General features: G+C 35.2%; 2 protein-coding genes across 3 annotated transcripts in view; one reads left to right on the top strand and one right to left on the bottom strand.

The window, feature by feature from the left end:
- Positions 1-210: 210 nt before the first annotated feature.
- On the bottom strand, positions 211-22,161 carry LOC100368333 (ATP-binding cassette sub-family F member 3-like). Its single transcript, XM_002735993.4, has 19 exons — positions 22,058-22,161; positions 20,549-20,693; positions 19,352-19,434; positions 18,612-18,664; positions 18,135-18,226; positions 17,895-18,020; positions 16,793-16,897; positions 15,692-15,853; positions 15,106-15,195; positions 12,340-12,399; positions 10,629-10,764; positions 9,863-10,063; positions 9,485-9,561; positions 8,440-8,484; positions 7,938-8,070; positions 6,254-6,434; positions 4,608-4,740; positions 2,797-2,884; positions 211-1,521 (listed from the first exon to the last, which is right to left on the bottom strand). Exons 1-19 carry the CDS (start codon positions 22,128-22,130, stop codon positions 1,372-1,374), a joined length of 2,133 nt encoding a protein of 710 aa, XP_002736039.1. The 5' UTR covers positions 22,131-22,161; the 3' UTR covers positions 211-1,371.
- LOC100368479 (protein LZIC-like) overlaps positions 22,154-27,421 on the top strand; it is a 41,044-nt gene continuing 35,776 nt past the window's right edge. The window contains exons 1-5 of one of the 2 annotated variants that reach the window (XM_006818047.3): positions 22,154-22,224; positions 23,067-23,199; positions 23,625-23,760; positions 24,695-24,793; positions 25,220-25,315. In XM_006818047.3, coding sequence (XP_006818110.1) covers positions 23,099-23,199; positions 23,625-23,760; positions 24,695-24,793; positions 25,220-25,315 — 432 coding nt within the window. In that variant the 5' untranslated portion in view covers positions 22,154-22,224; positions 23,067-23,098. The other variant, XM_085490640.1, reaches the window with a different exon arrangement.

Raw genomic sequence — 27,421 nt, 5'->3', positions numbered from 1 at the left:
ATACTGTGGTTGATAACAATGAAAACAGTAGACAGACATTGTAACTATACCCCACTACTTCTTTATCATCATCGGCGAGGTAAAAATCAACCAAGAAAAATTCTGTCAGTTACCATCTCTTATTTGGGAGATTGTAAGCAATGTAATAATTACCCAAAAAAAACATGACTATGAATTTTGGAATTTGAATAATCAAGAGTGAGAGAGAAGTTAGTCTTCGGTGGGACTGTTAATTATTCAGTTTTACAAAAGATTTTGTACATTTACACATGTAAAACATGTTCTGAACCACAATGCCAATCTAGTTACAATATATGTTCAGAAACATGACTAAGTATGTTTCACCTTGCTTTAAAATGTGAAAGTTATGAGAATTGGGAAACTGGGGATAAACTATGCAAACCTCGCCAGATGCGAATTATACAAGTGTTTGAAAGGTTACCAAAAATGCTTATTATATGGGCTAGTTTGTTTAAATTTGAAGACTTTGTATACGTCAACACAAAGCCATATAAACATAACAAAAAGCAATTTATCATATGTGTTACTCAACAGTAATTGTTTATTCACTATGGCTCTTTACTTTTTTTCCTCTAGCCTCAAAATTGCTTGTCTTGATAGATAAGTTATCATTATATTATTGGCATATGATTAGTTTTAATTAACCCCCCCCCCAAAAAAAAGTTCTGAAAAGGGAGTAGATATAAGAACAAAAGTTCATACCTAAGCAGGGATGTTGCTGATGACATGCAGTGCTGCTCAAAAAAGTAGAAATAAAAAGCAGACAATTTAATTTCAGGTTTAGAGCTGGCAAGGTCTGCAGAACAGAAGGACATCGATTTATTAGCAGTATAGTGTAGTGAATAAATACAATGTATCAACATTTCTGAAACAAAAGTTGAAAACATTATGCAAAAAAAAAAATACAGTAAATAATGAATAAAATGTGTAATAAGTGATCATTAATAGATCAAAAAAATAATTACTTTTAATGTTGAGGATGACGATTAGTGAGATGACTGATGGCGGGGTATTTATATAGCAGTAAGCAAGATATAGACATGAGTAGTAAGAGTAGGTATATATTGATGTCAGATGTACGGGGACGTGTCATTTCCTAGTCTGGGAAATCCTCCCCATTGTTGGTACTTTCTTGTGAATCTGACGACAGCATGGGCGTATGCCTGGATCCGCTACTGTCGGTTTCTTTATATCACAAACTACATTGTGACGTCAATATTGCGATTATGCTGCAGTGTTTTATTGCATACATGATGTAGTCCAGCAGGTGTAATTAATCTCAAGTTCAAGCACAGAATCTGTTGCATCTATGACGTTGTTGCTTATTATCTTCACACCAATTTGACAGTTTTATTGGGAAGCGAACTCTTCCTCCAGTATTTGTTTGTATTCAGCAAATCCTCCTTCAACGCGTTTGACGGTTCCATTGCCACATACCCACAATTCCTTGCAAATCATTGTAATCAGTCTCTCGTCGTGAGAAACTAGTATCACACCTCCCTGTAAAAGACAAGAATAACAAGTGTAAAAGTTGATCTGTCATTGAGAAATGGTTTTAGCATTTTTTAAGATTATGGGTTTGTAAATTATGTATTTAATACTGTTTGATTATAGTATTCCAGTCTATGTATGGTTTGATCAAGATGTATAAAAACGAAAGTAAAAACACCTACTGTCGGTAGAGGGCGTGATTTGGTCAGAAAAGGGGAAGATAGTAATTGCGGCTGTTTGAATGTTGTCGTGCAGCTTTCAGTTGCCTTTTGAAGAGAGCTTTTGTGATGTTTGGCAATGAGTATGGCTAAGTTGGTGTATGACGGACTTTCTCTGACTTTGTGATGTGATTTTTAATGGCTCATTTACTCCATTAGATAATGCAGAATGGTATTATAACTTATCATACATAGAATATGTGTATTCACACTTTTCCATTGTAAAAACATGACCACAACATATCAAAAATATTTGTACTTGCTAGGACATTTGTTATCACTATGGATATTTATAACTCTATTGGTCATGTGACCTATTGCTCTAGACGTATGTTTATAATTTCTGTAAATCCACACGTCTGTGTGTCTTTATGCAGACTGTGAAGACTGATAACTGTAAAACGCTATTGTGTTAGGTGAACATAGATATTGTCCCTTGGCTTAAAGCCTGTGCAGCTCAAGTCAAGGTGCAACATCTGGAGATGATGCGGCTATTGAAAAAGTTAAATTCACAAAATAACGCAACCTCAGAGTATAGTAGGTACTTGTATATTAGTGAAGAATCGGCATGGACATTTATAAAAACAAAATGGCCGCCAGTCGTCCATTGTTGTTTGAATCACAACAAAAATATGATGTGCATCTAATATGCGTGATCATTATACAAAGTTTTAATAAAATCACATGAATAAAAACAAAATGGCCATCAGTTTGCCAAAATCATTAAAATCTCAGAAAAATTTGACTTGCAGCTGCAATTCAATATGCATGATAAGAATGAAATTGCCCATTCATCTCTGAGAAACGGTTCACGACATTAGCAATTTTGGGAACCAAACTGGCTGCCAGTCAGCCATACTTGATCAAATCTAATTTAAAATTGATATGCATATGTAAGTCATTATACATAGTCTGTTTGTTAAATTTGAATATGATCGGTCAAAGCATGTCTGAGAAATGGCTCTGGACACGCAGATGATTTTTGACTTTGTCTAAAACAAGAACTAATAAGAATATCTCAACCACTATACCATGAACTTGTTACAGAAAATATGAATAACCATACCTGGAATTTATTAAGAACTTTACCCAAAGCCTCAATGGTTTCCATGTCTAAATGATTTGTGGGTTCATCAAGTATGAAGAAGTTAGGCCTGAAATTAAAACATACTGTTGTAAGAAAAGAATATAATATAATATAATCTTAACTTTTGGAAACATTTCTAGACAGTAACTTTCCTTCAATTCTGTACATTCTATATCTAAATAAATTTTTGTGCATTCAGGTTTATTTGTACTTTACATGCATTCATTCTGTACAGTTGTGTATAAAATACAAAGATCAAAATGAGAAAATCAAACTCGTTTTAAAAGAGATTTTAATTTTGATATTATCTCAACATAAAGTTAAAGCATAAAATGACAGGAAAAGTCAAAAATATTATAATATTTCAAAATATATTAGAAAGTCAAATTTTAATTGAATGTGATAAGTTGTGAGTTTAAAAATTATTCAATCATCTCCAAATCTTAGATGAGATTCAGGACTGATCATAAAATTTACCTTGAATCACAATTATTAAATATAATATTTTTTCTTGGACTCCTCTATTAATTGAACCTTCTTATTCTTCTTTATTGGTTTGTTTCCTTCATTAATTAAACCCTTTGCCACTCCCTGTTATTTGTTGGACTGCTCTATTAATTAGACCCTCCACCCCTCTTTTAATTGAATTGTCTGGTCCCACTATTATTTGGACTCTTTCACCTCTTTTAATTGAACCTTGTAACTCCTCTTTTAATTGAATCTTGTAACTCCTCTTTTAATTGAATCTTGTAACTCCTCTTTTAATTGAATCTTGTAACTCCTCTTTTAATTGAATCTTGTAACTCCTCTTTTAATTGAACCTTGTAACTCCTCTTAATTGAACCTTCTAACTCCTCTTTTAATTGAACCTTCTAACTCCTCTTTTAATTGAACCTTCTAACTCCTCTTTTAATTGAACCTTCTAACTCCTCTTTTAATTGAACCTTCTAACTCCTCTTTTAATTGAACCTTCTAACTCCTCTTTTAATTGAACCTTCTAACTCCTCTTTTAATTGAACCTTCTAACTCCTCTTTTAATTGAACCTTCTAACTCCTCTTTTAATTGAACCTTGTAACTCCTCTTTTAATTGAACCTTCTAACTCCTCTTTTAATTGAACCTTCTAACTCCTCTTTTAATTGAACCTTGTAACTCTTCTTTTAATTGAACCTTCTAACTCCTCTTTTAATTGAACCTGCTAACTCCTCTTTTAATTGAACCTTCTAACTCCTCTTTTATTTGAACCTTCTAACTCCTCTTTTATTTGAACCTTCTAACTCCTCTTTTAATTGAACCTTCTAACTCCTCTTTTAATTGAACCTTCTAACTCCTCTTTTATTTGAACCTTCTAACTCCTCTTTTAATTGAAACTGCTCACCCTCTATTAATCGGGCCTCTCTCACCCCTCTAATAATAGGACTTTCTAACAAGTCTCACCCCTCTATCAATTGGACTCTCTAACCCCTGTAATAATTGGACCTCCTGACTCCTCTTAATTAGACCCTCTCACTCCTTTATTAGTTGGACCACCTTTTTTGCTAATATTATAACTTTTAATTCCCTTTTGTAATTCAACAACTGAGCAAGAAGTATCACATTCATAAGCCATCCATCCCCTCACAAGAAAACTAATAAGTGTTCCTGTATTTTTATATTTCACATTTCTTTTAAAATTACCCCCATCGACATCTACAATGACTCTACCATATCACCAATACCTAATCATTTCCAAATCTAACTATTGAACGGATTATGGTAATACAGGAGCGAAACTTTGTATGCAAGTCTTACCTCAGCATACTGAGAATAGCAAATGCTACTCGACTTTTCTGTCCTCCAGAAAGACTAGATACAGGCCGCAATGCTAAGTCACCTGAAATTCCAAAACCACCTAATGCATGGCGATACATCTCAACCGTTTTACCTAGAGACAGAAATTAAGAAGAACAATTTCATAAATACATGCATATATGAACAGCAATGATGAAGAAAACCAGTCATCACCAATGTAACCAACCCATGTGTTCACACTAATCAGCCATAATCAACCCAGTCATCAATTCATTCTGCTGATCAAATTATCAGCCATCCCCAACCCATGTGTTTACCCTAATCATCCATAATCAACCCGGTCATCAACTCATTCTGCTGATAACATGATAAGCCAAGCCATGTATTTTCACTAATCGGCCATAATCAACCCAGTCATCAACTCATTCCTTTGATCACATAAGCCATCCCCAACCCATGTTTTCACTAATCAGCCATAATCAACCCAGTCATCAACTCATTCCTTTGATTACATAAGCCATCCCCAACCCATGTGTTTCCACTAATCAGCCATAATCAACCCGGTCATCAACTCATTCTTTGATCACATGATAAGCCAAGCCATGTATTTTCACTAATCAGCCACAATCAACCCAGTCATCGACTTATTCCTTTGATCACATAAGCCATCCCCAACCCATGTTTTCACTAATCAGCCATAATCAACCCAGTCATCAACTCATTCCTTTGACCACATGATAAGCCATCCCCAACCCATGTATTTTTACTAATCAGCCATAATCAACCCAGTCATCAACTCATTCCTTTGATCACATGATAAGCCATCCCCAACCCATGTTTTCACTAATCAGCCATAATCAACCCAGTCATCAACTCATTCCTTTGATCACATGATAAGCCATCCCCAACCCATGTTTTCACTAATCAGCCATAATCAACCCAGTCATCAACTCATTCCTTTGATCACATGATAAGCCATCCCCAACCCATGTGTTTCCACTAATCGGCCATAATCAACCCGGTCATCAACTCATTCTTTGATCACACGATAAGCCAAGCCATGTATTTTCACTAATCAGCCACAATCAACCCAGTCATCGACTTATTCCTTTGATCACATAAGCCATCCCCAACCCATGTTTTCACTTATCAGCCATAATCAACCCAGTCATCAACTCATTCCTTTGATCACATGATAAGCCATCCCCAACCCATGTATTTTCACTAATCAGCCATAATCAACCCAGTCATCAACTCATTCCTTTGATTACATAAGCCATCCCCAACCCATGTTTTCACTTATCAGCCATAATCAACCCAGTCATCAACTCATTCCTTTGATCACATGATAAGCCATCCCCAACCCATGTATTTTCACTAATCAGCCATAATCAACCCAGTCATCAACTCATTCCTTTGATCACATAAGCCATCCCCAACCCATGTTTTCACTTATCAGCCATAATCAACCCAGTCATCAACTCATTCCTTTGATCACATGATAAGCCATCCCCAACCCATGTGTTTCCACTAATCAGCCATAATCAACCCAGTCATCAACTCATTCTGCTGATAACATGATAAGCCATTCCCAAGCCATGTATTTCACTAACCAGCCACAATCAACCCATGTGTTCACAACTAACCTGGAAACTTAGTTGACATAACTTCCAGTGACGTCATATCCATATCTAATTGGTCGACGTGATGTTGACTAAAATAACCGATTTGTAAATTCCTATGTGCATGTCTGATCCCTTTAACTGGTGACAAATCTCCAAGGAGAATCTTCAGTAATGTTGTTTTACCAGTTCCATTCTCACCAACCTATACACAGTAACATGAAAATCAATAAATAGTGTTTCCAAGGGAACAGGGGCACAGCGCCCTCATGCCATGGACATGCGCCCTCTTACCCTGGGGAGCAGATTCTCTGGCAACCATAAAATTCGGAGTGACCAGAGATCACATGTGGCCACAGTCTTCAACTGTGACCTGTCTGATAGTAATTTTGGTCCCAAGGAAGCCATAGAATGCTCCATTGTAACTTAGAATTATAAAAAACTCAACACCCCGGTGGCTCCGCTGAATTGCAGTGCTCCTCTTGCAGTTTTTTTCTAGAAAAACCCCTGGTGTTCCCATTGCACTATACATGTACATTACAATAACAAGACATGTTACAATAACAAGACATGTCACAGTCCAATAATTGCCCTTAGAGATATCATGAATTACATGTACGACTGTATTGTATCTCTGGAAAAATAACTTACATTTATATGGAATTTCCCCAGTCCACATTGGTAGGATAATCGATTGGTTTGTGCATGCAGTGCATTTGAAAACCTACATGGCCAGGACATTGTGTCTGATCACAAGATATATGCACACAAGATATATGCACACACACAAGATATATGCACACACACAAGATATATGCACACAAGATATATGCACACACACAATATATATGCACACACACAAGATATATGCACACACACAAGATATATGCACACACACAAGATATATGCACACAAGATATATGCACACAAGATATATGCACACAAGATATATGCACACAAGATATATGCATACCATTATATTTTGTCACAAACTGACAAATTTAAACAGAATCAGTGACAATTATTTCTGCATGGGAAACAAGCCGGACATATCAATTTTGAGTCAAATCATGAAAAAAAACACACCAACAGTAAAGATAACACTAATTTAGAATGAGAGTGGACGAAGGGGAGGCATCACACAGAAGGGAGGGAATTATTTCCGCAAGATGAAAGAAAAGAAAGAAAGGCATCATCACCACTAGAGGGCAGACATCACACAGAAAGAAGGGTATTGTTCTTATTAGAGAACAGATGTCATACAGAAAGAATGGCATAATCCCCACTAGAGGGCAGACATCACACAGAGAGGGCATTGTTCTCACTGGAAGAAAGATTTCATACAGAATGAAAGGCATCATCACCACTAGAGGGCAGACATCTCACAAGAAGGCAGGCATTGACATTCAATAGATCACTTTCCCGGAAGTCAAAGATACAGCATTGTGCAAGCGAGCACATACCATTTTGGAATGTAATAATGTAATATACCCTTGTATGCTTGTGCTTGCAACTATGTGACAAATATAAGATTCTCCTTTACTAAATATCAACAGGGTGGCATGTCTGTATTTGCGCCATGAAAAACGCTCTCACCCCAGTCTCACTACTTCTAGGAAAGTGATCTATGGAGGCATGCATCACCTGCCACTAGAGGGCAGTCACCTGCCACTAGAGGGCAGTATCATTCAGGACTCTTCTTACTTACAATACATATTCTTGATTCCAGGTTGGCTGATACATCAATGCTATTAAAAATGGGTTTATCTTCACTGTAGTAGAATTTCACCTCATCCAATTGTAATATTGGAGGTGATAACTTTTCATTAACCTCTGCAAACCTATAGAAGAATTGATAACAAAGCAAATACAGCATAATAAAAACTGAAAATCGACAATCATCGATATACATTTCATAAATCCCAATTAAATGTATTGCCCCCATTTTCACACTTCACAACATCATATGAACTTCGCAATCTGTGATGAAAGTCTTTTTTATTGCAAATTAAACATGTTGAGTACTGGTAAGAGTGACACCAGTCAACCATGTTTGATGCAAATCCAAATGGATCCAAAAAAGATTATATGGAAAAATTACTCCGATAAAAAATGCATGAAAATCAGTAAAAAAAAAAAAATGGAATAAATTTATCTCAAAACATGAAATCACAAAAACATAGTCTACTGTAAAATACTGCTGTACATACCTGAGTATAACTTCAGATTCTTTTTCAACTGGCGTAATATGTGGCCTGTTTAACATCAAAACGTAGGAGATATGATTAACATCAACATTGTTAGACAAACATATTCACAGTTCAAATGTTTATACAGTAAATACATAACAGTTCCCCATCATATTTCTACCACAAAGTAATTGTGAAAATATCGCGAAGTATGGACAAAATTATTTGATGGTGTAGGTTAGCTGAATGTATTCCTTGCGATATTATTATAATAACTTTGTTTTTATACAAACAAAAGGTAATGTGTTTGAATATGATGTAAACATATTCAATCGTATCCATAACACTTTCGTACAGGTTTGTACTAATGGTTAGAATCTATTCTTTCAACTATTACGGTATATGCATAATATGAAATTATGATGAGAACACCACAAAGTATACACAAAAACAGTACAATGATATAATCGATCGTTGTATAGTAGAGGTCAATGTGATACTGTACTGCCTGAGTGCATAATTTGCAGTATTCTCATGATAATCTTATTATTGTATATCTTTTCCCTGCATTTACTCGTATTTTAGTGTATACGCGGTCATTTGCGTTCAAGGATGTAGTTCTATTTCAGTCATGCCCGACATTGTTTGCAGGTGTAAACAACGGAAAGTGTTAGTATGTAACATAAATTTGATGTACAGTTCCTAAAAAATAACTTTCAAAATGTTCCTGTAACACTTTCGAGCATATCCGCACAGCATTTTTTGAACGTATGAATTCTATTGTTTTCCTAAAATAATAAAGAGCATATACTTCGAGAAAAAAACCACTATATCATAGTATATGTACAACTTTTTTATTATTAAATATTTTCTTTTCTAAATATATTTTCTTCTGTTATTGTCTCTATAGAATTTTTTTTCTCCACTATGTGGATTTCTTTTTCAAATTCTATCCCCCTCCCCCTGAGTTTCTAATGGTCAACCTTTAGCCAGTGTGTGTATATGATATCCAGGCAAAATGTTATGAATTCAAGGACTGTGTGAGTTCCAGTTGAACTTTACTTACATTCTTTCTAATAGTTTGATTTTACTTTGTACAAGTGCAGCTCTGTTGGCATTGTATCTGAACCTGTCAATAAAAGCCTGCAAATAAAACAAAGGTACAGTTTTAGTGTTGTCATGGCAACAGTAAATATTATTTTTTCTGCGAATGCATCTTGAGTAGCAGAGTACTTTACAAAACACTATTCCTTAATAGTGTTAATTTTAACCAATCTAGGGGGTCAGATAGATTATACATGTTTTTGTTAGCATGCCAAAGTTCAAATATTGTATCTGTTTCTTATATACAAATTGTTAGAAACAGGATTGAAAAAAACAAAAACACATAAGTTCAAGGTCACAAAAGTTGATCTTGGTGTTAAGTTAAAAACCAATTCTGTACCTGTATATGTTCTCTCTCTTTCATTTGTGACTCGTACTCTCGCTGTTGATTCTTTAATTTTTCTGTTTTTGTTTTAACAAATAATTCATAATCTCCTTTGTAAGTTTCTAATTTCTGTGAGTGTAAATGAATAATATCAGTGGCGACGGCATTCAGAAAATTCCTGTCGTGAGAAACCACCAGCAACGTGGTTGGCCAACCCTACAGAAAAAAACAAACAACAACAATATTTGAGTTAGTTTAGAATCACGAAGCATTATGTCAGGATGTTTGTTGTATTTTGACAAACCAAACGATACTTGTAGCACAGAACGTTCTGTGTTGCTAAGACAGGCACAACTGTACCATGTATTTCTATGGGCTCAGTGCAAGTTGTTGTGGAACACCGGTCGAAGAGCAGGTGAAACCAGATAAAGCCGAAAAACAGTACAAACTCAACTTTGAATTAATCCTGAACAACCAAATTTATATATATTGTACATTTAGGGGTAATCTTGTTACACTGTTCAGGAGAGTCTCAACAACTACCCCAGAGTACCGTTTTCTGAGAGTTTTCGGCTTTTGTTTTCACTGTGATGGTTGACAGGCGGTGAAAATGACAGGATGTCTGTCCCCGAGAATAAATCTAGCCAGTCAATGAGTAGCTATGGCAACATCATTGACGTACAATAGGATAACACAATCAGAAGGTACCAGGATGTGTGATCTTTAGGGGTCACCTTTAATGAATATTAAGAAATCATAAATAGATGGTTACACTTCTCACCTGTAAGTAATTTTCTAACCATAATATTGCTTTTAAATCCAACATGTTAGTGGGTTCATCCAACAATAGTAAATCTGGCCTGGAAAACAAAGCTCTTGCCAATGCCAGCCTCATTCGCCAACCACCGGAAAACTCCCTGTAAGTGACAATAAAGAATATATACGGTGACATTAATTCTAATTAACCTTCTGGACAGCAAAGTTAATGTCTGTTATCTTTCACATAAAACAAAAATTTTGATATGCATAGTTTTCGTTGTGTATCTAGAGAGGTGATCACAATCCAACAAGCAGTTTCCTGTCAGGTATCTGCGTAAAAATGTCACTAATTAGCTATTAATGAGGTCGCCGGAAATGGCATTTTTTCTGTCCGATTACGAACAGGTTCAACTGGTCAAGTAGCTGCCTGGTGTTTGATAAATTAATAGAAATTGGTTCAAAGTTCAGGGAGCCGAGATTCCTGTCCTGTTATAGATTTCCAATTTGGATTCAGTGCCAGTGCGTTCAAGTCAATGAAAGTGTCTCAATTATATTCAGGCAGTTTGATTTTGATGGTTTGACATAATGGCATTTTACTAAGGAAACTGTTTAAGGTGTTCTATCTAGAACACCTATTTAAGGTGTTCTATTTTTATACAGCAATTGATGTTCTTTTGCAGTTAAACAATGAGTTTTCAATTTGTTCCAGTCTGCTGGCGAAAATTAGGCACCGCACTGAATTTTCAGTTCATGAATATTCTTCATAAATTTGCATATCGCGCGGAGCTTCCCTGAGCTATGGGGAGCAGCACCTCAGAGCTCCCCCGATCTCTCCGGATACTAGGCCAGAAACCACTTGTTTGATTTTCATTCCCTCCCTTAATGGTAAAGACCATAAGCATATATAATTCTCTTTTTTTGTTAAAAAGTGAATAATTTTGGTGTGTGTGGTAGAATATAACAGCAGAGAGAAAACCTGTATCCCATGGTATTTGTCACTATGGAGATACATGTGTTATGCATGTGACAATGAATAATATCATTTATAGCGAGATAAAAAATGTCAATGGCATGGCATACATAATTAATTAGTATAAAGGTTTCTATTCACAATCATTTTGTGACTGACCAAAGCACATATTTTGTGTTCAGTCTCAAGACAATACACATTTAAGAATAATTTAGCTATTAGACCTATGCCAGTAGTATTTAAATGACCTGATGGGTCAAGCCAGCCATCTTCAGTAGACAAATCAAAATGATGTGACCACTTTCCAGTTTAACCATAACAGATGCAGGGATGCAGTTAGAAACAGGAAGTGGGCATCCTCTAGTGGCCACTTTCCAGTTTAGCCATGAAAGATACAGGGAAGGATTGCAAAATCTAGGAAAGGCTTGGGTTATCAAAAACACTTAATTTTACAATCTGGCTTAAACTATATTTTCCGCTATCAGAAATTTGACAGCTTGATAGACGAAATTAAGAACCCCTGTGAAAGACTTGAATGTGTCAACAGTTTAAAGAATGTGAGAATGGATACTGTAAAATACATTATTTTCGCTGGAATTAATTTGTTGGGTGTTTTGTATGGAATTTATTTTCACTGATTTTTGACAAGTTGAATGTAAAATATAAGAATAAAGGTACATTCGCTGGATTTTATTTTCACTGAATCATTCATTCAGCGAAAATGAATTACAAGTGAAAATACAGTATTTTACAGTATACCTACCTTGTTTTTTGTGACTGCATATGTGTTGAAAACCCTAACCCAGCAAGAATTACAGAAGCTCTGAAATAAAAAGGACACAGTAAGTATAAATATATCTGTACAAATAACTATCAGACTTGACAATGTGATATGAAAAGATTGTACATATCACAACAAAATAGACATATTCTATAGTACTACATGTATGTATGAGACACAGGTGATTATGCATGCGTTCGGGTTGTAACCTTTGATCATGAATATGGAGGATTTATAAGAAAAATAAAATCCTTGTTTAAAAAATGTGATATCAAACAAACGAGAAAGACTAAAAGGAAAGACTATAAAACAAATATGCAATTGTAGTATTGCATTGGCCAAGTATTCAAAAACAAGCAGCCTCTCGGCTGAGATAGCTCTGCTGTTAGCACTGAACATTCCAATTAACAAGTCATTGTCAATGACACGTCCCCGTTCCGTTCATATTTGAGTGACATATACATTCAAAGCAGATCATGACCGAAATGCACCTGCATATGTACAACACATTGTGCTAAATCTGAACAAAATCCATCCATGCATGACTGAGATCCGGTTCTGGAATTGTGAGAATACGTGATTTTGATGCATTTTCGGCCTTAAAATGGCCATCATTCCGCTATTGTTAAGCAGATCATGAAACAAATGCACATATCTATTTGTGACATGATGTACCATGTGTGTGTGAAGTTTGAACTTGATCAATCCAGACATGTCTTGGATACGGATCCAGAACTGAATTCTTTAACAAAATGGCCGCCAGTCTGCCATTTCGAACTTGATCCGGAAAAAAAAGACGTGCATCAAGGTCCTATTATGTTTAATGTATGTACCAAATTTGAACAAAATCCATCCATGCATGACTGAGATCCGGTTCTGGAATTGTGAAAATACGTGATTTTGATGCATTTTCGGCCTTAAAATGGCCATCATTCCGCTATTGTTAAGCAGATCATGAAACAAATGCACATATCTATTTGTGACATGATGTACCATGTGTGTGTGAAGTTTGAACTTGATCAATCCAGACATGTCTTGGATACGGATCCAGAACTGAATTCTTTAACAAAATGGCCGCCAGTCGGCCATTTCGAACTTGATCCGAAAAAAAAAGACGTGCATCAAGGTCCTATTATATTTAATGTATGTACCAAATTTGAACAAAATCCATCCATGCATAACTGAGATACGGGTCCGGAATGGTGAAAATGTGTGATTTCAATGCATTTTCGGCCTTAAAGCGGCCCCCATTTGGCTATCGTTAATGAGATCATGAAACAAATGCACATACATATTTGTGACATGATGTACCTTGTGTGTGTGAAGTTTGAACTTGATCAATCCAGACATGTCTCGGATACGGATCCAGAACTGAATTCTTTAAAACAAAATGGCCGCCAGTCGGCTATTTCGAACTTGATCCGGAAAAAAAAATGACGTGCATCAAGGTCCTATTATGTTTAATGTATGTACCAAATTTGAATGAAATCCGTCCATGCATAACTGAGATCTGGGTCCGGAATGGTGAAAATGTGCGATTTCAATGCATTTTCGGCCTTAAAGCGGCCCCCATTTGGCTATCGTTAATGAGATCATGAAACAAATGCACATACATATTTGTGACATGATGTACCTTGTGTGTGTGAAGTTTGAACTTGATCAATCCAGACATGTCTCAGATACGGATCCAGAACTGAATTCTTTAAAACAAAATGGCCGCTAGTCGGCTATTTCGAACTTGATCCGAAAAAAAAATGACGTGCATCAAGGTCCTATTATGTTTAATGTATGTACCAAATTTGAATGAAATCCGTCCATGCATAACTGAGATCCGGGTCCGGAATGGTGAAAATGTGCGATTTCAATGCATTTTCGGCCTTAAAGTGGCCGCCATTTGGCTATCGTTAATGAGATCATGAAACAAATGCACATACATATTTGTGACATGATGTACCTTGTGTGTGTGAAGTTTGAACTCGATCAATCCAAGCATGTCTCAGATACAGATCCAGAACTGAATTCTTTAAAACAAAATGGCCGCCAGTCGGCCATTTCGAACCCGATCCAAAAAAAAAAATGACGTGCATCAAGGTCCTATTATGTTTAATGTATGTACCAAATTTGAACAAAATCCGTCCATGCATAACTGAGATCCGGGTCCGGAATGGTGAAAATGTGCGATTTTGATGCATTTTCGGCCTTAAAATGGCCGCTATTCGGCTATCGTTAATCGGATCATGAAAAAAATGCATGTGCATATGTCCCATATAATGTGTGATGTATGAGTGAAGTTTGAACTTAATCGGTCCATGCATGTTCGAGATACAGGTGATCACGGACGCACGGACGCACGGACGCACGGACGCACGGACGCACACAGGGCAAAACATAAGTCCCCGTTTTCGGACTGCGTCCGAACGGGGACTAAAAAACTGAAGATATCATTAGAAAATGAACAATATGTACAGTTTCAAAGCATTCAGGCTTGTAGTTTTCAAGAAGAAGTCGAAAAAATAAAAAGTTGATGGACGACGATAGACGATCACTCATATGATAAGCTCCACTTGACAAAGTCGACAGCGGAGCTAATAAAAAAAAAGGGCTGGGGTGTTACATTTCTACTATAGTATTGTTCTTTTTAATAGTAACACACAACATACTGTTTGTTTTTGTCTATGAATTGCATTTATGTTTAATAATAATAATACAATATACTATACTTGGATACTTGGGAGAAATATATCAAACCTTGATGGTGCTTTATCAGCGTCAATATCTTCTAATTTTGTGTATATTTGTGAGAGTCGGGTACTTAAACAGCTTTCTGTAGATCCGGGACTGAAATTAAAGACATTGAGAGTTATCCATTGTGCTATTTGCATTGACTATCCAATCAAAGATACAGATAATGTGGCTACAAAATACATAGAATCTAATGAAACAACATTTTTGCAAAGTATTCTTTATATAGTGATACCTTCACACATACAGTAGTTAATATTGTAGAAATTGCATGTCAGAGATCCTGACATTTAAACAACACAGTCAGATCTAGCCATGTACAGGACAGGTTCATTCCTCAAGTGAGTGCCAGTGATAAGACAACACACAACAGTTCAACAGACAATGCAAACTGCAAGATCTCGAAATTGTGCATGGCAATGTCTTCTCAAACGGTGCTGTACACTTATCAGGGGAATGCAAAACAATTGAAACAGTGGAGACAGTACTTTCCAATACTCAAAGGCATCTTTCCTATTCCAAGAGTTAGTATTGGTACTGATATAATCCAGGACAGACAAACCCTGGATCTCATAACAAGATAGATAATTACCTGGTTGCCTGAATTTTGTCATTGAGTTCCTTTTCTTCTTTCAGTAGACTGGCTCTGACTTCATCACATTCTAATACACTATCTAACGCTAGCGTATCGTCACCCACCACTTCTTGCTCCACGTGGAGTATGTCTACATGGGACGGGATCTTCAAATCGCCACTGTAAACAACAACAAGACAATATTACATTTGTGAAATCAACCATGTGACCAATTGCACCTTGTGTGAAAACTATTGTGTGTTTACACAAAATTTGAATGTATATTTGATCTTGCATGTTGTACAGCGTTCTATGATTTATGTAGTTATGAAGTCTCACACTCTTGATCTTGCTTAGATCAAACCACTCTTACGAGGGTGTGTCGCTCAGCTAAATGTGCTCATTCATTTTATGACATGCGCCAGGAAAACCAGCGACTGTATCCTCACATTTCATTCTGTGTCAGTACGTACATTTTGTTTGGATAACTTTGCCATTTATTATTTACAAATTTATGCAAGTGAATAAAATAAATCGTTGGGCGATCATATCGTGATCTTCTATTTGCCCCACTATTAGTTTGAAGTATCCTGTTGAGGTTGGTTTGACCCAATTGATTGTAACAATCTCCAGGCACGCTTAACAAACTAGTCAGCAACTTACTAGTCAGCAGCTGACAATGTTGCTCTTTTGCTTTGGGGAACAATATGGCGATGGCAGTAATAACATATGTAGGGGTCAGTTACCTACATACATGACCTAACCTTTTGAGTGCCAAAGATAGCTTTCGTCATTATTCATAAAATGAAACCTACCAGTGCATAAGTTTTTTTATATATTTTTTCCAAAATGCTGATCAAGACCTCCAGTAAATAGAAAATTATGTTTATCTTGTCAAAAATTTACAAAGAAATTATAAAAAGAATTCCATTCAAATGTTGCACTTCAATTTTGGCGGGAAAATTATAGTGTTCAGAGAGTTGACAATAGTGCAGCATTGACTTCTAAACGCTTCTACCATGGACTACTGACAAGATTTCCTGTAATTATTTATGCTTATATCTCAACATATTAACACATGTCATTTCGACTTAAGTAAAGGTGTTTGTATACACTTACCAAGCGATGAGTTTTAATAGCGTACTTTTCCCAAGTCCGTTCCTTCCAACGAGACCATATCGCCGGCCATATATCAAATTAAGATTAGCACCTTTCATTAATACCCTGAATAATAACAAAATAAAATCAGTTAATGACCTATTTTTTAAAATTAGGATCTTTATTAACTGATACACGGCCATCTGCCCAAAACAGTAAATACAAAACATTTAAATTATTTATAATATTTTAGCAGCTTCCCTTCTAAGTTTCATTGAATACAAACGCAGCTAATCGCTGTAGAAGTACATCATTTTGAGTTTTGAGTAATTCAAGAAAGTTATTTACAGTTGGTGGGATGCAGTAGTAGTGTGGGATATAGAGACATCTAATGTGATTATAAAAATTACAAATTAAAAAAATGGAACTCATTTTTAATAGAATTCATATTACAAAGTTTGCATGCACGTACACGTTGGTCTATTTCTAGATGACCTCAGTCTTTTTCCATACGTAAACAATGTGATGAGCATCGTAGCTGAGCTAGTGATTGCAAGCCTCTATAACCTCATTCTCGTTAGCCATGGATCAGAAAAAAATTAACTCTTGCTCATAGACAGTCATCATAAGTAATGGTTAAACAAACTTCTCAGAGAGTGCAAGTCTGGTTTGTGTCTTATTTGCGATAAGAAAAGGAATTTTTTGATTGCGACATCAATAATCTGGACTTTTTCTAATAGTAAGAATCTCATTGATTGCTTTCCTGCTTCAAGAAGAAGAGCAATCTGATTGGTCAGTCACTGCCATTCAAAAATCTGCCCCTGGTCTCAGGAAGACAAGGTTGTTTAGAAGCCACCGATAGTAAGTTTGGTGAAGGACGATGTTATGAGCTTGGACCCCTATTTATGTAAATTGATTAATTCATATGTAGAGTAGACATGCAGAGAATATCGATATTGGTGAAATGGCCACTAGTCAGCCATTTTAAATCAAATCACAAAACAGGCATTAGTAACCAACCACGTGTGATACTAATACAAAGTGTGAATAAGAATGACCCAGACATGCCCGGGAAATAATAAACAATTTGTTTAGTGAACAAACAGATAAACATTGTACTTACTTATCACCAAAGGCAATATCAAAATCTTCAATTCGAATATCTCTTGTTTTACCACCAGCAGAATCAAGTTTTGCTTCTTTCCTATCAATAACTTGGCTTGCTGACGCTTCTGCTCCCACTGAATAGCTGAAAAATAAATTGCAAGGACAATCAAAACTACAAAAACAAAACAAAAATGTCGGGTGAAGAGATTAGTAGTAGTAATGTTTTTCAATGAAGTTATGGTTTTGCTCAAAATACCCAGGTTTCACAGTATCTTCTTTCTGTGATCTTCTTTCTTGTTTTGCTTTGATTTTAGCCTCCGCTTTTTCCAGCCTCTTTTTATCAACGACCTAGAGATCAATTTTGAGAGAAAAGATTGATATGTTTTCAAACATGTTTACAATAAACAACAATGTTATTTGCAAATAAAGAAATTTCAAGTACAGAAAGATACAAAATGTGAATGCCACTGAATACAGCTTTTTAGAAATGCTTTACTTTTTGTATATATTTTAGCCGGAATTAATTTTTCTGAAAACCACAATAGAACTTGGGAGTGAGTGTTTCTGCAACTCAAATAACGTTCTATTCACTCTGATCATCGCCTCGTCTGTTCCTAACACCATGCTTACATACATATATTGTATAGGTCAGGGAAACAGTAGATGCAACAAAACTACTGCTTACACACACCGGGCATACTGTCATCTTCAAATTGTAATAAAACCTACTTACTGAATAGGAGTCCTTTTGTACCATCCAGATTCCATGACCATGTACTGTTTCCTCTGCAAACAAAAATATGCATAATATGTAGAGTCACATGACGGAATTAATGTAGAATGACGTATAAAGTCTTAGAACTTGAGTGCCATAATTTTTCCCAGCATTGTTTTGTGCAACAGTTTTTTTAGTATTTTTTTCTGAATTTCTTTATAATTATGGATCAAATAATTTGCTATTAGTTGGAAAAATTTTGAAAAATATATTCTTGTGTATTTTTCTCTGAATTTCTTTATAATTTTGGATCAAATAATTTTCTATTGGTTGGAAAAATTTTGAAAAAGATATGAAAAAAATTATGCTATATTTAAAGGAAAAGACAAGGCTAATGATATTATATCTCCAGATGAAAGAGCTCGGCAAATATAAGTACTGCTCAGGTTATAGATGAAAGCATTTTCTCAATTTTTCACAGCAGAGAATATGATGTCACACTTTACCCACAAACCTTTGCTGGAAAATCAAGATGGCGGACTACATAATACTGATGAACATATGATTATCTAGACATAGTGAAATAAATAATCTGTAAATTGTATCCATCTACATTTGTGAAGTTCTTTCATCTGGGAGCATTATATCGTTCGTCTTGACTTTTGTGAATGGTGACAAAAGTTGGTGTTGGCATTCAAAAGATTTAATTTCAGGATGGAAAGGGATGAAATAAGAGGAAGGTAACCAGTTCACTATACCTTGTTTCTGAGCTATTTCACCAAGGTGAACAGGTGTGTCTAACAGAAGCACTCCATTGACATTATCACTAAAATCATCTGCACTGTCAAAGACAAAATGCAACATCATATATAACTTTTACCTTCTGGATTAAAATTACAATGGATAACAAAAGATAGATTAACATTGTAAACAACATAAGCATGTGTCCCATGATTCTTTGGTGCAATCTCTGGGTTTGGAAGGGGACCCCTTTAAAACAAAACAAAATTTTGTACTGTATTTGCTCTATTCATAGATAAATTACAGAGGTGATTTTATGGTCAAAACGAGTAATATTTTAATGTTTTTGTATAAAACAAATGCAATTTTTGATTTATATGCCCTGCTATTGAAGAAACAAAATGGCCATCAATCAGCCATCTGAACAAAATCAAGTACATAGTGTTTTGTCTTTGTGCCAAGTTGTAAATCCCCAGCTTTGGCTAACCCCTCAGCAGTTGCCATTTTATATTTGGCTACCAAAAATTAGGGTATTTTCGCCATATAATACAAAAATGTTAATATTATTGTGCATTTTGCAAAAAACACACGCATTTTTTAGTGCATAACATTCCAATTAAACATGTGGTAACACTGACGCATCCGTCCCTGCCACCTGTTGAGGCCTGTAACATGTTTTGTAAACTAACGCAAGTGCTAAGAATCACAAATGTATTTGTGATATTTTGTAGTGTATTTCATGTGCAAGCATATGCATTAATGTGGCCATAAAGTATATGCTCAGGTATTGGTAGCACATATAAGACTTCTTAGATAGATAATGTAGTATAAATTGCCGATGTGATTGATGTATCACCAAAGACTCCTGACGGTTACCGAAGTTTCCACTTCCGAACATCCGGGAACTTCGGCAGTCTGACCTGAACCTTAGAATATCGAGTAAGCTGTTGCTGCCATCTCTCCCAGGATTCAGCTTTGATTGCCTAATATCGTCTATAGTAACCACCTGGTGTATACTATATAAAAGGTAAGACTCTGCCTTCACTTCAATAAAATTAGCATATTTGGAGCAGATAATAACCTCCTATCTAATATGCTAATTTTCCTCAGAAAAGTTTTATATCCACTACCTTACCTTTATAACCTTTAATTATTTGAGAATTTGATTAACGACTTCAAAAACGACAAATAACTGAAATTACTAGATTACTCACAGTGTCATGCAATTCAATAGTCGTTTACATATATTTCTAATCTCATTGTCTGATTTGCCTTCATCGACTTCTTTCAAGACGTCACCAATCGCATCATAGACGTCATCAGACGAGTTGAAGTCTTCAGTACCGCCATTCAATATACCTTTTGAATATCAATTTAGAAATCTCATTTACCGCTACATTCCATTTCAATGTTTACAAAATGAAGTGAGATGATACAGTGAATCTCATAAAGGTATGAATGTTGTGTATACAAGATAATTATAAATGTTGGTTGAAAACAACTTGACGTAACCATCCGAACGACACTGTCGTTGCGTGTGTGAAATTGGAACTAAAAATACAGATGCTGATTTGTACGCTACTTTCCTAGTGATACACTTGAAAACAAAATTTTTTTTACTACCACACTATTTTTCCCAGTATTTATTTTTTATTGTAGTAAACATCACCCATGGACGATCTTTTGCAGAGGGTGATCTTTCAGATAAATTTTAAATTTAATATTTATAAACCTAAATATTTATTAACTCAATCCACAGTAAGAGTTACATAATGTATGAACATTTACAGTGCTGTTAAAGATTTAGCGACTGATTAATTCGATAGATCATGGTGATGTGACAAGGGTGTCAACCAATCACAAATAATTTTTGGCTTTCTAATTAATAGACCAGCACTTCAAGATATGAAGGGAGGTTCCTGCCTACCCGATACTGTAGTATCATTTTGATTTAAACAAGATTTTGAATAAAACCAGTTTGGCTTATTAATATTAAGTATAAACATAGATTGGTTGGGTTTGTAGGTCATGTTGGATCAGTGGTTACTGTTTAGTGACATAAGTTCAATGAGGGAGTGATTCAACAGCTGAAAAATCAGTTTAGTAGTTTCTGCAGTAAAGATCACAGGGAATACACTGTACATGTGTATATATAAACTTTTTCTATGGTCTAAACAGACCATAAAAAAGTTTATAATTTTACCCAGCTTTGGAACAGCGACCAGCTTTATTTAGGCGATCAGTTTAGAAATTTTACATCTACAATAACTATTTTTCAAGAGAATCACATAACTATCAAAAAGGATGACTTTGGATACTCATCTTATGATACCTTTCGCCAAATATGTTAATTCAATTTTAAATGTAGTTAATAGTTGTATTTAGTGGCCATACTGCCGTATTGTACTATATCGGTGTTGTGTCAATAAATTATTAAATATAACCTAAAATTGGTCCCACATATAAATGAATCTTGTTTTGTGTGAATTATTCTGAACGGGGACGTTCTGCTGTGGAAAAAATATACGGGACATGTAATATGGGCACATTCTCTTGGCAAACGTTGATACGTAAGCTAAATTTCAATGAATTGTGCAACATGTCCGCGGTCCAGCTATCACCCGGCTTTTCGCTGATGTAAAGCAAGAGATTCGATTTCGAATACAAATTCTTGTCCACAAGTAAGATTTTCGTTAATATAAAACTCCCAATAAGTTCCTTACCTGTCACATACTGAAATAGTTCCGTATCGATCTTCGGAAATGAGCGTGTCAAAATTTCACTGCACGTCGCCATATTGAATATTTTTAGTTTTTGCCTTTAGAGGTCGCGCTTCAAAAGTACCGTTTCCGTTTCCGGTCACTTTTCAAAAACAAGTTTTATGCGAAAGGTGAGTGCATTTCCCGTGTATTCGGTCAATTTTCTTTTTTGGCCGACATTCAAAGGTATGCTGATGATAGGTTGTGATATGTATTCCAGTTGTGCGTTTATGTGAATAATAAATCTATTTAATAAAAATGGAAATGAACGCCTGACCTGACGGAGGGTGGGATGGGCACTGACTCGATCTTGTCTTGTGTACCGTATAGTGGCAGTCAATGACTATGGAATTTATTAACTCCTAAAATTTACCTGAAGAGGATAACAAATGCTAATAAAAAAGCAAAAGAAATTCAGCAAAGAAAATGAAAAAGATGTCGATATAATCTTGCTACAATGTTCAGGAGAGTGCCAACAACTAGCCCAAAGTACAGTTATTTTGTGAAGTTTTCGGCTGTTGTCATCGGTTGTGGTTGTCAGATGGTGAAAATGTGTATGTCTGATTCGAGTATCGGCCGCCAAGAAATTGACCAATTTTGGAACTCTCTAAAAGGCTGAGTGTTCTAATAAATCTCTCTCTGTAGTGCCCTAATTTAGGTTTCAGTTTATCCAAAAAATTCATTTTGAATATCAGCCTTCATCATTATATTTTAGACATGCCCATCTCACTTTTATATTGTGACAGTGAAATCTTTATAATTTTATTTAATTTGAAATATTATTTCACTTTTTTAATAATTCTATTGTAATTGTGCATGTTTAAATGAATTTAGCAGATTTTGGAAATAGTGAAATTAAAACCCAGTGAATAATTTAAAGTAGTTCCCTAAAATGTCAAAACAGTCAAAAGATAACTTGGACTACTATTATGTCATCGACACTGATTTTACAATGTGTTTATTACTATAACAGTCTGATGTAGTGTCAGAAGCAAACGTTACACAATGGCTTCCAGGGGACAATCAGAAACTACTAAATTAAGACAAAATTTAGAAGAACAGTTGGACAGATTAGTAGCCCAACTCTCTGACCTTGAAGAATGCAGGTGAGTTAAACTGACTTTGACCATTGTACCATAATGCATTGCGACTTTACCTCGTACCTGATGTAGATCAAGGAAAATATCACCCTGATCTAGTATCACAGCTGGAAGTTGAGTATTAGCACATTTTTTCAGGATTTTGTAAACGATATTCACTAAAACCACTTTCAAAAATCTGAAAGCTGTTTACAGTATATGAGAGAAATATGTCTCCAGAATCCCAGTGAAATATTCTAAAACAAAATTTTGCAATTTTCTGTAATTCACGAAAATCTCTCTCATTAAACGAAACCAATCAGCTCAATTATCATCAACATATTACTCTTTTCTTCTTCACACAGGTGGGATTGGAATGTTCAAGATGATTTGAATAATCATTTAAATGTCACTGTTTTATTGATATGAATTGGTTTTCATTGTTTTTATAGAGAAGACTTAGATGATGATGAATATGAAGAGACGAAAACCGAGACTTTGGATCAGTTAAAAGAACTTAGAGATACTCTTGATAAAATGACATGTGGGAATATGACGTTAGTTGATGAACTCAATTCTATGCAATTAGTAAGTACATTCTCGAGGATGGTGAATGTATAAGCTTGAAACACCTTGGAATAAATGAAACTGTGATTGTTTGTCATTACAATTTGCTCTCAAAGAGCTCGTCATAATTGAAATTTTAATATTTGTAACAACGAAACTGATTGGTCGATAACATATGACCTCCAACATGCATGGATTCATGGAGAAAAATTACTATTACAGTAACAAATATCACATAATCATATTATTTCATTTAAGTAATAAGTTTAATAGTTGTTGATTTAAACACAAGTCATCAACTTTGGCTCATTTTTTACCAAGTACAAAATACTTTTGGAGGGAGAAACACTGTTGGAAAACATGCAAAAATGCATCTAAAATTAATTGTATTCATCAGAATTTTCCAATATTTCAAGACAACCATAAATACCAATCTTCTAGCTACATATGATTTTAACACAATATATCCCCAAACAAATTTTTGTGATAGAACTTAAACACAGGAACCAATGATAAATACCGGTAGGTCAATTATCACCATTTTCATGTACTTCACTAACCATAACTTGTCACTTCAATTATATGATCAACAATATAGTAAATAGTAAAAGTCACAGAAATCTGGCACTAAGTTTTAAAAGTAGCAAACTACCTTCAGAACAACAAGACACTAGTCTATGATTTTCTACTTTTATTGTCGCCAAATTCATTTCAAATTCCAATTTAGTTCAAAAAAAACATTATTACATTATATTAAAGCCTTCACAGTTAGTTAAAATGAATAATAATGTTAGCGGGCAATGTGTTAAAGTGCATGCTTTAGACCTTTCAAGATGACCATCGTCATAGTGGGTGGTTCAGGGTAATGTAAACATAATCTCCTAGTAATGAACACAGCATGCCACATGTGTAATTACCTGTCCACCCCTGAATGTAGCATCTTAATCTCATTCAGGCAATCCAGGCAGCTATTAGCCAAGCTTTCAAAACTCCAGAAGTTATCAGATTATTTGCAAAGAAACAACCAGGACAGCTGAGACAAAGATTGTCAGAGGTACAGTATTAACATTTTGAATTTATGTATTTAAAACGAAAATGATGCTTTTTGGGGTTTCTTGGTGTTTTTGGACTATTATGTAATCATGTGATCATCTTCTCCAGGAATGTACTTGGTCATTGTAGTATATTCACATTTATTGTACTTGTGAGATGACCCTTGACCCTGAGTGTCGTCTGCGTCTTGAGATGCCCGCCATTTTGTAAGCTCTGTAACCAAAATAAACCTGTTACTGCCTTAATCTTGTGATTAATAAGAACATAGTTGTTAAATTATTATGTTGATTTGTCAATTCAAATATTTTGTCTCTTCTGTCTTGCTCATTTCTTCATTTGTCTTATTCCTATTAAAATGATGTTCTTAGAGAGAAGATTTTCAATAATGTTTTTATTTGTAATTTATGATGATTTTGTTTCTGCACAGATTGAAAGAGATACAAAAGTTGGAAAAATTACGCAGGATGTTTGTACGCAACAAAAAGTAGAAATTCTAACAGCATTGAAAAAACTTGGAGACAAGGCAAGTGATTCTATTTTGTGCTCTGATTGGATCAGGCAAGTGATTTGTATATTGCTTTGTGATTGGGCTATGCAAGTGATTTGCATATTGTGTACTGATTGGACCAGGCAAGTGATTTGCTTAGTCTGTTCTGATTGGACCAGGCAAGTGATTTGCATATTGTGTTCTGATTGAACCATGCAAGTGATTTGCATATTGCATTGTGATTGGGCCATGCAAGTGATTTGCATATTGTGTACTGATTGGGCCAGGCAAGGGATTTGCATAGTATGTTCTGATTAGAACAGGCAAGTGATTTGCATATTGTGTTCTGATTGAACCACGCAAGTGATTTGCATATTGCATTGTGATTGGGCCATGCAAGTGATTTGCATATTGTGTACTGATTGGGCCAGGCAAGTGATTTGCATATTGCATTGTGATTGGGCCATGCAAGTGATTTGCATATTGTGTACTGATTGGGCCAGGCAAGTGATTTGCATAGTGTGTTTTGATTGGACCAGGCAAGTGATTTGCATATTTATGTTCTTATTTAATTTTATTATGATCAGACCTCTAATAGATTTTCATGGCAAATGTGGGTTGACTGCCTTAGTTAGGTCTGCTTGCCTTTGAAAGGTAAAACTTATTTCTACCTGGGGTAGCTGATTCAGACTTACCTGCCTTGTAGTTAGTATAGTTTTCCAATCGTGTATTCCATGTGAAGAATTTGTACAGCATGCAGTATGAATCAGAAAGTATAGCCCCCTCAAGTGGCCACTTTTCAGTTTAGCCTTTAAAAGATACAGAAAGATTAGATTACGCACTATTTTTAGCTCCGCTGTCGACTTTGTTAAGTGTAGCTTATGAGTTATTGTCCGGCGTCCATTGTTCGTGTCATCTTTTCACTTTTTCGATTGATTGTTCCTTTCATCTAATTTTGATGAATATTTTTGTCATTTTTGGTAAAAAGTGATATTTTCGACTTCTTGTTGAAAACCGCAAGTCCAATTGTTTTGATATTACATATATAGGTACTACATGTGGACCTCTCTCAGATTTGTTCATTTCATGATGATATCTTCAATTCTCTAATTTTGCTTAATATTTTTGTCATTTTTGGTAAAAAGTGATATTTTCAACTTCTTGTAGAAAACATCAAGTCCCATTGCTTTGATACTATACATATTGTTCATTTTCTAATGATATCTTCTGTTCTTTAATTGCCATGTGCATTGCTAACAGCGGAGCTATCTCAGCCGACTGGCTGCTTGTTTCTACCGATTTCGTTGTTACTTGAATGGAAAGTGGGAACATTGTGAAAAATAACTGTAGAAAGTAGGGCTGGTAACACTGGTAGAGATGTCTGGTGCATGATATGTGAAATAAAGGTAGTCTTCACAATATAGTAGTGTGTACACCAGACATTCTATTGTAAAAGATCTGTTTGTTATGATGTATGATGCAGGAGATTTCAAATTCTGAACTGTAGAGGGCGCCATTGTAACATTTCATTTCTACCGTATTTCAGTATTGACCAATTTCATTGAACAGTTAAACAGTTTCATGTACATGCATCTGTGACCCCTTTTTTATTATTTTTTAAATAAATTGTTTAATTTTCTGAAGTTTCATAAAAATAGGAAGACATTTTCTAATTGAACAAGCCATGTTTTATATTTTTTCCCATAGAGTCTCGTGTAATAACTCCTTGATAAGTTATAGATTATTATTATGATCCCATTGTTTTTTCATGAGCAATCTATTCACAAGTTATCAGCAATTTCCAATGAATTTATTATTCCACCTTTATGCTAATGCATCCAGGATTAGTATACCTACTCATGTTGTTATGGTGATTAATGCATAAATTAAATGTGGGTCTCACACTGGAATATCATGATTGTGAGTTGTGACTTAGTAAATGAAATATACATATGAATAAAGCTGTGATGTTTTACTAATCTACATATGCATAAACTAAAACTGTCATGGAAACATAGTAGCGACGTTTTAATCTGAATATTGACAAAACATTTAGTGTGGAGTTAAGATAATATATGACACAGAGTGGTATTCTTGGGGATGGAGCTACGTTACAGAACGTTCCTCGTCGCTAAGACGCGC

This window comes from Saccoglossus kowalevskii, chromosome 15 (genome assembly GCF_978046115.1).
Source record: "Saccoglossus kowalevskii chromosome 15, keSacKowa6.1, whole genome shotgun sequence".
In the NCBI taxonomy this organism is placed as follows: Eukaryota; Metazoa; Hemichordata; class Enteropneusta; family Harrimaniidae; genus Saccoglossus; species Saccoglossus kowalevskii.
Note: the sequence above shows the minus strand (reverse complement) of the source record. Positions and strands in the feature narration are given on the sequence as shown.